The 12081-nt window shown below is 36.6% G+C and overlaps 1 protein-coding gene and 1 pseudogene across 1 annotated transcript; both read left to right on the top strand.

Annotated features, from left to right (window-relative positions):
* Positions 1–4782: 4782 nt before the first annotated feature.
* LOC141820732 (protein ROLLING AND ERECT LEAF 2-like) overlaps positions 4783–12081 on the top strand; it is an 8201-nt pseudogene continuing 902 nt past the window's right edge.
* Positions 10953–12051, top strand: LOC141820591 (large ribosomal subunit protein uL3c-like). The gene is made up of 2 exons (XM_074707926.1): positions 10953–11540; positions 11915–12051. The coding sequence occupies exons 1-2, from the start codon at positions 10976–10978 to the stop codon at positions 12049–12051; spliced, it is 702 nt and encodes a 233-aa protein (XP_074564027.1). The 5' UTR covers positions 10953–10975.

The raw sequence follows: 12081 nt of genomic DNA, 5'->3' as shown, positions 1-12081 counted from the left end.
AACATTCAGGTTTTGGGCGATAGGAGAAGTTTCTCTGCGTTTTTCTCTATTGTTATTTTGGATTTTTCTTACAGGAAAACAAGATTAACTCCTCGACATCTTCCGCTCCAGGTATTTTAACATCTAATTCTTTTATAGTTCATCGTATCTTGAATTAGATGTATGGTTTTTCCTTCATCTTCTACTTTAATGCCATGTTAAAGTTTCCTAATTAATGACCAATCCCAAGCTTGAGCTGTTAGGAAAGTAACCAATCTTATGTTTACATCTTCATTACATCTAAAGTGATCTGTTCTTCATCTTGACAGACCCACAGCTTCCTTGTGTAAGATATGAGCCTGCTCATCACTTTAAGAAGTCATGAGGACGAACTTTAACATAGATTCAGATTTGAGGATCCTCTTTTCTCTCCAAATGACTTCAACAGATTCAGCTAAAATGGCGATAAGAAAGCCTCTCAAGGAATGATATTTGCTGACCTTTGCTGAGAGTGAGAATGCTCAAGTATGTAAGGCACTAGAATTGATGCATGGGAAAAAGTTGGAGCCAAACTTAATGGAACAAACTATGAGACCATAAAAGCAAATTCTTTGATGCCATCGTGAATGAACATCATTGTCAGAACTAGATCAGTTTTAACAACTATGGGAGCATACTTCAGTTGCAATCATGGGGACAGATACACAACCATTGTTGACTTGCAACAGAATGCTACTCATTACTTGACTCACTAATCTCTCAACCAATCTGCTATACTCCTACTTGACAGGAAGAAATCCACTGGACTTGATGGCCTTACCAAGTCCTACTGAGATTTTGAGACTCTTTCCGTAAACTTCTCCAAGCTAGTTTATGCTTATTAATACTATTAATCAGTGAATTCTGGGAAGCTCGGTTTTTCTCATTAGCAGGATTGATCTTCTTGATGAACACTGTACTTCTGCTATTTCCTCATGCAACAAGTGTCCTTCAATTACCTACATGGATGATTACTAAATAGACAATGACCATATTATGGTTAGGTCCTCAGCACACTAACAGGTTGATAAGCATTCCTCCTTGCTCTTGTGTATGTAGCTACAAACAGAAGGTGACTTAGGTATATAAAACAAACCACCTGGGAGCAAAATTTATGGTGGAAAATTGGTTGTAGGGATAAGATGCTATGGTGCAAAGTTACTTCTACTTATTTTTCTGAAACTATGATGGGCAAGAGTTGATCAACTATGTGTCCCTGGCAAAAGTTTTCTCTTGTTTGTTGATGTCGGATGAGATAGTAATTATCCTGCAAGCTGTATTGATTCCGTTGATCAAATGTGAATATTGAAAATCAATCTTTTAAAACCTATTGATTTGAAAGAATATCATGAAATAGAAAAATAAATGACATTGTCAAAAATATTATTAAACCAAAAATTTCTTCTTAAACATTAACTAATTAATAGACGCTTATATAGACCCAAAACCCTAAGATGTAAAAGAAAGAAAAAATTATAATAGAAAGAAAAATATCTTAACAGATTCAAAATCTTAAAAATCTTAAACGGACTTAAAATTCTAAAATATAAAAAGATAGAAATTATTAAAAATACACTAAATACAAAAAAACTCAAAAATTACTAAAAAATAAAAATTATAAAAAATAATAATAAAAATCTTTGGATTCTTCTGCATCATCACTTGCCTTGTTAAGGTATTCCAATCATCCTATGAACTTTCTATTTCCTCAAATAAGGCACCAACTTTGATATCTTTGCTCAATTATGGTTCATTAAATAAGATTTTTAGGTTTCAGCAGTATAGAAACATTGGGCTTCAATTATGTTATCAAATGTTAGAATAGTTATCCTTTTAATGAAAACTTTATAGCCAACTATCTAACCTCTATGGGACTAAAGTTAATGGCTGATTTGCTTTAGTATAGGGTTCATAACAATGAAATAACACAAACTTGATGAAGATAAGAAAAAGAAGGATAATGAACAAAGGATAAGGTTCATTAATATATTCTGAAGGTATGCATCAAACTTAGAAATGCCACCCCTCTTGATTGTCAATGCACAACTGAAACCTGCATCATATCAATGGTGCTTACAAGTTCTCCCATTAATTCAATCAATACGAAGCTTACAGATTTTCCTTGAATTACTAGCTAAATTATGTCTAATATATAAAATCTTCCTTTACTAATTTAGGTGAAAAAATTCAGCTCCAGTGAATGGCATGCTGTGTACTATACCAGTAGCTTAGACAAAAAAAAAAAAGTTTCTAACTTACCCACGACCATGTTCTAGACACTACCATCAATTTTCCTAATTGTTATCTTACACTAAAAAAAACCCCACAAATAGCGACCGATTTAATTTCAGTCGCTAATTATGTGGTTAAACATGTTTCACCTAGTGAGATAAGACTTGGTGGTTGTTTTTTTGTTTTGATAATGTAGGTATCGATCTATCCGACCTTTCTCTTGTTCGCTCATCAGGTAAATCCAGAAGTACAAGCGGCTTCTCGCTCAGCCGCCAACATCCTAGATTTTTCATCCCACTGGAGGAATTATCTTGCAGTGCATCATAGTTGGGATTCGAACTGTAAATACTTGATTAAGTTGTTGAACGCCTTGCCACTGCACCATGTTGGGGAGGGGGGTTTGGTTGTTGTTGTCGTTGTTATCTTATGTGGTTAATCTAGGGAATCAAACCTCTCTCTCATTTATGTTTTATTGGATAATGTACCTAATCATGTATATCACATAATTCATAAGATAGTTTAAACTAAAGGAGACATAACCAAGGTTTTTTTGGTTTTATTATAACCAATAAATGCTGCCCGACCAGAGGAAATAAATAGCAGTAAAGCTAACACAGTATGTGGAAAGATCAGCTATTGTAATGGGATTATTCATGAGCAAATTCTCCTAAAAATCTCAATATATGGATGAAAAGAGAAATAAAGGCAACGCCTATTGTTGTTGCATTTTTACCATAACCCTTCAAATTACAATTCATTCTTGCACGAGACAGTAAGAAATTCGATCGTTAATTTAGCCATCGATTTTTAACTTCGATCGTAAATTAACCACCGAATTCATATCCGTCGCTATTTAGCGACTGAATTAGTGACCGATTAAACTTCGATCGCTAAATAGCGATCAATTTAAAATCGATCACTATTTAGCGATCGAAATTAAAATTCGATCGTTAAATTAGCAATTGAATTTTAATCGGTCGTTAAATCCATCGTTATTTGTGAATTTTTTATAGTGAAATCTTCTCTCTGAAGGACCAACTTATAAATTATCATACAACAAAGCGAATGTATTAAATGATATGTCTGATTTTACAATCAAAATCTAAACAAATATTATCAGTCACAATTTATCAGCAAAAGTACAATAATCCATCACTACTTTGATTAAAAAAAATATTAAAGTGGGGACAAGTCTTACTCTCTTAGTCCATAAGCATACAACTTTGTTGATGCTCTGAAAGGTGGCCTCATATTTTCTGCATAGGCTTGTGGAATTTCCAATTCTTGTTTACTAGGAAAAGGAGGGCATCCTTCAATCATCTAGAAAAGACCAATGGTAAAGAATTAAACATGTTAATGCCATTGAGAACATCCTGTAGATACAACTAACCAATGAGTTAAAGAGCATAATCTCAAATAGCTCAAATTATACCTTACACTACAAAAATAATATCGATTAGCGATCAAATTTTCGATCGCTAATCGGTCGCTAAATCCGATTAACAACTGATTAGCGACCGATTCAAAAAATTACAAAAAAATTCGTCGTAATTGGATTTAATGATCGAATTCGAATTCGGTCGCTAATTAGCGACTGAATTTTATTTCGATCGCTAATTTTAGCGACCGAATGTAAATTTGGTCGCTAAAATTAGCGATCGAATTTTATTTCGGTTGTTAAAATTAGCGACCGAATCCTATTTCGGTCGCTATTTAACAACTGATTTTAATATTCCGTCGCTAAATTTATAAATTGAATCAGAATTTCATTGTTAAAATTAGCGATCGAACATAAATTCAGTCGCTAAATTTGGCGATAAAAATTTAAATCAGTCTCTAAAATTAGCGATCGAATTCAAATTCAATTGCTAATTTTAATGACCAAATTCAAATTCAGTCACTAATTCCGTCATTAATATTTTAAAAAATTTATCAAGTTTACATTCAATCATTATTAAAATTCTTACTCATACAATCTATATTTACAATCCACATTTAAAATCCATATCACAAATTTATTTAAATGATAAAAAAAATTAATTTTTTATTAAAAGACAAACTTGTTCCTATAGGAATAATTTTGGAAATAAAAGATCAAACAGAAAATCACAATCTTATTTTCTCTAATTACTGATAGATATATATCACACACAATTCTGATCAGATCCCGTGCTCGCAGTAGGTTTCTATCATCTTGGGGCTGGTGGCGCGACCCCTTCCATTGGGTGATTGCACATTGAGATGAAGATATTCAAGCAGTGTGTTGCAACATTGTAATAATTTTTTTGCTTTTTTCAAATGGAAGGCTCATAAGCATGACAAGAACGCAGAAGAAGCAAAGAGACTAAGGCAAGGAGAAGAGGACTCCGGAAGCCCACATAAGATGGTGAAAGCTTTGGGCCACTCGGAAAGAAATTTGTTGTGTACTAGAATTCATCATACCATTGATTCATAACAAAAAAAACAAAAGCTATATGTCAAGAGTCAAGAACAAGACTACAACCAAAGTAAAGCATCAACTTAATCTCAGTGATGTTTTTGGCTACGCTACCAGATCACCCACTTGCGCTTGGCCGCGCCACCAGCTCGGCGGCCGAACGCGCCATCAGCCCGACGGCCGGGACCGCCACTAGATCCGACGGCCAGCCGCGCAAGAGGTTAGCCGCAGGGCCGTGCCCAAGGAGATCAAGGGGAAAAAATTTTTAGGTTTACCTAAGACGCCGGAGAAGGAGATCCCGCTAGGAAAATCACGCCGGAGGAGGAGATTGGAGAGATCCAGAGATCAACGCACACGAAGAAGAGAAGAAACCTGTGTGTGCGTGTTTAGGGTTCGGGAGGGATACAAAAGAACCTAAATTTATTTGATAAAATTAGCGACTGAAAACGGTTCGGTCGCTAATTAGTTAGCGATCGAAAATTAGTTCGATTGCTAATTTAGTGACTGAACCATTTTCGGTAGCTAATTTAGCGATCGAACTGGTTTGCGATCACTAAATTAGCGATCGAATAGGTTTTCGGTCGCTAAATTAGCGACTGAACCGTTTTCAGTTGCTAAATTAGCGACCGGTTAGGATTTCGATCGTTAAATATTAACGATCGAAATCAAATTCAGTCGCTAAATTCTTTCCATGTCGTTCAATTCTGCGATTACCGACCCAATTAAATTTCAATGGCTATTTTAACGACTGATATTTCATTTTGGTCACTAAGTAGCGATCGATTTGTAACGTCGATCGCTAAATAATGACCGATTCAATTTTGGTTGCTAATTTACTGATCGATTCAATTTCGGTCGTTAATTTAACAACCGATTGTAATTCGGTCGCTATTTAACGATCGAAGTTAAAAATCGGTCGCTAATTTAATGACCGATTTATATATATATATATATATATATATATATATATATATATATATATATATATATATATATATATATATATATATATATATACACAAAAAAAACCCACAAATAACAACGGATTTAACGACCGATTCAATTTCGGTCATTAAATTAGTGACCGATTTTTTGAAGTGTGTCTCTGATACCGTTTGACTACACATGGTTACTTGCCTCTATTAACAATCTTGTGAGCGAGGAGATTTTTTGAAGAACAAGAACTGTATAATTGGCTGAATGAATGAACAATGAGATATGATGACTGGTTTGGCTTATAGGTTTTATAATGACCACATATCGCAGACAGTGGCAAAATAAAATAGGCGTGTTAAAAATAGTATGTGGGAATAAATTTAAATTGACAATTTTTTTAAAAGAGTTTATTTGAGTACTTGCATTACCGAGCTATATTTTCAAAAGGGTGATGGTTCGGCAACTTTACAGGGCATATTAACTTTCAAAGAGATTAAACTTAAAGAAATGAAAGTGAGTATTTACCTCTTGTAAAATCAAAGAAAATGAGAAGACATCTACTTTTGTATTGTACTCCTCATTCAAATACATTTCCGGTGCCACATACCTGCCTGCATGTAGCAAGTCACAATATCAAAGAGGACTATAAACCAAAATTTTAAGAGTAGAATGATGCAACAAGGTGGTGCTTTCCCCAACCTTTAATGGATGTGAACCAACTAGATCTGTTATTTATTTTTGCCTGTATTCATTTGGTAATATCAAGGTTTTAAATACCATCCCATATCCGAGTTTTGGCCTTCGAATGGAATAATCCAGTTTAAGTACCATGTCAATACTTAGCAAGTTTGACGCACTACAAATTACTTCAAAATCAACTCAAATGAGTCATAGAAATCTGTTTTACCTCCAAATATAAGCCTATAGAAATTTTGAAGCATATGAAGTTAAAATTTTAAAGCAACAAAGCATAAAAAAATAACAGGCATTAAGACTAATGACTACACCTTCCTAATATTAAATTATTGTGTGTTGGATTAAAGTATTGGTCATTGTAGCATCCTATCATGATTAGTCCCATAATTTTCTAAGTCTCATTAAGTAATGTCTCAGGACTAGTATAGTAGTATTGGAATTGATTCCTCAATATATTCATATATTTTAGTTAACCACCAGGTGTTGAACTAGACTAACACAATTGAAACTGGATTAGGCATAGGTATTAAATATGGATCAATTTATCTGACTCTGGTGTCACTTTTCTTTGCTATTATTAGTGCTTTGATTGGTGTATCTCCTCTTCTCCTCCTTCCTCTAATTAGTGTTTATTTCCTCTATACAGAATTATAGGATGAGCTTGTTTCGGTCAATGTCATCCACTAGTGCATCTCATCGTCCTGTTCCTTCTCTTTTAAGTATTGCAACTCCTTGTGATCGACAGATAAAATCAAAGAATGAATAATGAGAAAGAGTCTTCTTGTCCGAGTTAATTCCAAAGAGTATCAGCTGATACCAACAATATCATGTCAGCATGGGCGGCAATAATATTTATCCATGCCAACACAATATTTGGAGACTACTGATATATATTGATCATCAATTGAAACGATGGATCTGTAAACTTGTTAGTCATCAAAAAGCATATGTCTGGCCGTTCTTAATAATTGGTTGAAGTTGAACATCATCCCAATTGAAACCGGTTTGAAAGACAGAGAGAAAGAATCATCTTCGCACCGACCACCGATCCAACCTTTGGTGCAGTTCATGGCATGATCATCTGGAAAAAATCCCGCATGAGCCTGCAGCCAAAGCTATCCAAAGCTTTACCGAGCTGTCATAGAAACAATCCTGACCCTCCAAGATGAGGAGATAAAGCAGAAAGAAAAATGCGAGGAGATGCACAGGGAGTATTTGCGAAAGAACGGAGCTTTTGAAAACTGGCACCAGAAGAATGCACATAGGATGATGAAATCAACAGTAGGTGCACCCGAGAGTGCGGAAGGGGCAACCGTGAAGGACCAGATGGAGGAAGAAGGTCGTATGTTCAGTCTCTCAAAACTGCACTAGAAGGAGAACTTGATGTCCACAGGACGTTGCTGAAGCAGCTGAGGGAGAAAACTGTTACTAGTCTCAAGACGCACTTGCCTGAACTTTTTCGAGCTATGTCAGAGTTTGCTGATTTATGTACCAGGATGTATACGTTTGAAGTCGATCGCTGATCAGAGTCAACAACGCAGTCACTCACCAGTTGATAAGTGATAGAAATCGTGTCTTATGGTTTTTTCCCTAAATATTTTCCGTTTGATTGGGTTGTTCAGATTGGTGACTGGTAAATGTAATTAGCTCATTAGGAATGTACCACTGTTTATAATTGTTTTTTCTTTTTCTTTTTCAAAAATCATTGATGACTGTTGCTGAAGTGAATGACTATTGCTCGACACTTGAAGTGAAAATTGTAGAGTATGTGCAAAACAAAAATTAAGAAATGAGGAGGCCTTTATCGATCTGGGGTGAAACCCTCCTATGCCACACCCAACACCAAATTCCATGATGTGCTTTTTTCTGTGTCGGTTTAGCTTTTTCCAATAAATTTTCATTCCAGATCCTTGACTGTGCACTTGGGCACAATGAGTCTGCACTATTCAGACCCATTGCGCATAGCAGGAGGTTGAAGAACGTTTTTTAATCTCTGGTCTTCTGACTTGTGAGTTACGATAGGACTAATTTTGTTATGTGGTAGACGAATTCAAACAATAGACAGTTCTACATAACACTATCATCTGTCCAATACTTTTAGGCTGGTAAATCTCACACACATTAGTGGAGCCTTTGATTTGACTGAAAAAGGTATACCTACAAGTTTCCTAATGTTTATTCTCTTTTATATCACAACACCTCTGATTTGGACATGATGATTGATGATCCAACGAGCAACTGTTTCTGATTTCTATATTAGCCAGAAAAACACTTTGAACAATCAAATTGTCTTGATGATATCATCACCGAAGAGTTCCTGCTAGGATCAACAATTTAAATGTGCCTTCTAACAATGAAGTGTGTCGGTTAAATGTATCATGCTCCTTTGAGTAGAGACATGTTAATCATAAATGGAGGTTTCCTAATCGCTAGAGGACTTCTCACCCTTGAAACTGACATTTGATGGATGTTAGAGTTCATTCAAAACTTTGCTAGAGTTGCACAACTTATGGACATTCATGGATATGCTATGCTTCTCAGGTTATTGATAGTTTGTTTTCATGGTTCCTGAACCAATTGATTCCTGCAAAAATAATTTTGTTTGTATGATACTAATACAAGATATGGTTTAGTATTGCTAACTCATTTTTTCATGTGCAGACAGCTGAGGCAGCTATGTCTACTATTGAATCAACATTCGCATTAAAAGTCAATTTGAAATTAGACTGGTGAAGATTAAATATGGAGATTCTCTCTAACACTAGTTAATCTTTCTTTACTTGTGCTAATTGTGTTGTTTATGCATAATGATATTTCTTTTCTATGTTAAGGCCACACGATAATCAATTAGCATGCGGTCACCATTTAAATTTATTGACACTGGCTTGGGTCATTTTGAGGAGACATGGTGTTATCCCTGGACAGTTGCTGACTCTCTTTTTATTCATGTAACTTGATTGAATTGAATAGTTAAACTTTTGTATTATTAACTCTATTACATATTCCAAACTTAAAATTGGTGACAAAGCAATATCATACGAAAAGAAGCATCCAATAACCAAATCTTAGTATCACCTCACTTTAAATATATTTATAAAGGTGTTCAAAGACAAATGTGTACTTATGATACAATATCAACTTAAGATGAGCATGCCCCAAAGGATTTACACATCCATGAATGTAAAGGCAAGTTGGATCCTTCGTTTCAGTTTAAAGTAAACCTCTGATAACCATTCTGAAAACAACATCTAAATCAGGAGTTCGATTTGTTTAACCTTATTTTCTTGATATCCTACAATTTGGTAAAAAGAGCACCGTTTCAGGGAAGAAATTGGCAGGATTCTTGCCAGAGGTCACACAGTCGTGTTCCTGTTTATTCTGGGAGTTCAAGAAATAGCATTGCCATTCTGCTGGTGGGCTTTAGTCTTCTTGTATTACCTTTAGTTTTGTGTACTCTGATAGTCCTTTTGTCCAAAATATACTCTGGTTACAGTATTGCCGTTTCTCATTTGATATATGATCTTGAATCAGGTGAAAAGTCTTCTTATTGTTCCTGCAGAGACAGAGACGCCAGTTACTGCTGTTTCTATCAGAAGAATTCCAAGGTTTCTACCTTTTCTATTAAGCTTTTACTAGGAAGCAGACGTATGGCTGCTGTTGTTAAAGCTAAAGGCAGAAGTAAGACTCTCCTGCTTGCAAAAGGAGTGAAATGGGAGGAAGAAAACAAAGAATCCACGAGAACCTCTGAATTGATGGCTCCATTGTTATGTAAAGACGATGAAAACTCAAATAGTGTTGTTGTCGACATTGACAAATAGCATAAAAAACAGGCTAACAGAGATAAACTAACCTTCCAGCAGACTGATGCTGCAGCAACTGTGCTCGATCGCTCGGTTAACCAAAGAAATAGAAGATGGAGAAGTCATTGGTATCATCACCCTTGAGGATATTTTTGAGGGACTGCTTCAGGAATATAAATCCTAACATACCAACGATATTAGTTTCTCTTGTCACCAGTTGAATCTTGCACATAATAACAGTGGCTGTTGAGTTGTGAAGGTTTTGTTGTTCTTAATACTGTTCAATAAGAAAGAGGATGGAATGTTTCATGCGGGAGGAGATAGTGGACGGGACGGATGATGTTTTATCTTCTTAAATCTGCATTTCTGAAGTCTCCACGGATTAAAAGTAATTAAAATATTTTAATTTAACAAAAATTGTAAACAAAAATATTTGTTTGAGGCAAGATTTTTGATTAAACATATTACCTCACTAATTAGAAAGATCAAGATGTCTCTGATCCGCTCTTGGATAGTTAAATTGATTACGATGGAATAGATTTATTGAAGTGGACAAAGATTGAATCTTGATGAAGCCGAGATAATATTCTCATTTATCGTAGTCAATTACAGTTTATCGATTTATCTCTTTATAGATAGTCATAGGATCAATTGTGTAAGATTATTGGAATGACAGATTCTATGAAGTGGTGCATTATATTTTTTTTTATAATTTTCCAGTAGGGGCAGAAACTGTTTAAATGAATGATTTAGGTCCTTTGTGTAAATTGCCTCTGAGGCTTGAACCCACCCGCCGTGCCTCTTGATATCGCTGGATAAGAAGATAAGAAAATCGAACGCCCTCGTCGAAGCAACAATGGCGCTGTCGGTGACGTGCAGCGGCGTCCGCTGCTCTTCCTTCGCCTCCGCTCGCACCGAGAAACCTGTATCCTCTCTTCTACCCGGTCCTGCCCTCCTCTCCTCCCGCTCCCCCTTCCCCTCCTTTCTCCGCCCTCTTTCCACCGGAAACCTCCCCCACCGCGGCCCTCGAGGAGTGACGGTCATGAGCATGGAGGCAGGCATCGGCGTCATGGGAACAAAGCTCGGCATGATGACCTACTTCGAACCTGATGGTACTGTGGTCCCCGTAACCGTCGTCGGCTTCCGCGAGGGCAACATCGTCACTCAGGTGAAGACCGCTGCAACCGACGGGTACGATGCCGTACAGGTGGCGTACCGCCGCGTCCGCGACCGGAAGCTCACTAAGCCCGAGCTGGGCCACCTTGAGAAGGCCGGCGCCATCCCTATGCGCCACCTCCAGGAGTTCCGCCTCCAGTCCGTCGATGGATTCGAGCCCGGCCAGAGGCTCGTCATCGAGGATATATTCAAGGAGGGAGACCTCGTGGATGTCTCCGGCAACTCGATCGGCAAGGGTTTCCAAGGTATCGTGATTCCAACCTGTCTAACTGACCATTTTTGTTCTCATTCGCGTTGGACTTCATTTTCATTTGATCTGATGGCACTTACTCTCCCAATCACTTCAATTCGTTGCGTATGTCAATTGCGCCAACATAATTTTGTAGTTTTAACCAGAGAGAAGGCTTCTAGAAGAAAAACAAGAAAATATCAGATATGGTTATGTTTTTTTTTTTTTGAGAAAAGATTGAATTCTGTGAGTTGTTGGTGGTTTTCTAAGAAGGAAGCATATTTCGGCCTGATGATATCAGTTGAGAGATTACAGCCCATAGGCAGCTTCTTGCCAAAAGATGATCTTAAGTGAAAAAACCAACCTTCTACACTCTAAGATCCAATCCAGATGGATCAAGGAGCCTCAAATCAGAAGTCAATAAGGGTGTGCATCTGGGGAACCTGAGAAGTGTTACTACACTCAAGATCAGATTCAGGTCTAGAGGTAAGGAAGTCATCCTAAGGATTCTTGCAATATATGGCTGAGAGTTGGACTGGTCTTTAGGCCTATTTCCA

This window comes from Curcuma longa, unplaced genomic scaffold (assembly GCF_044706935.1).
Source record: "Curcuma longa cultivar G26 ecotype Majalengka, Jawa Barat unplaced genomic scaffold, ITB_CL_G26_1.1 utg509_np1212_2302976_RagTag, whole genome shotgun sequence".
Lineage (NCBI taxonomy): Eukaryota > Viridiplantae > Streptophyta > Magnoliopsida > Zingiberales > Zingiberaceae > Curcuma > Curcuma longa.
Note: the sequence above shows the minus strand (reverse complement) of the source record. Positions and strands in the feature narration are given on the sequence as shown.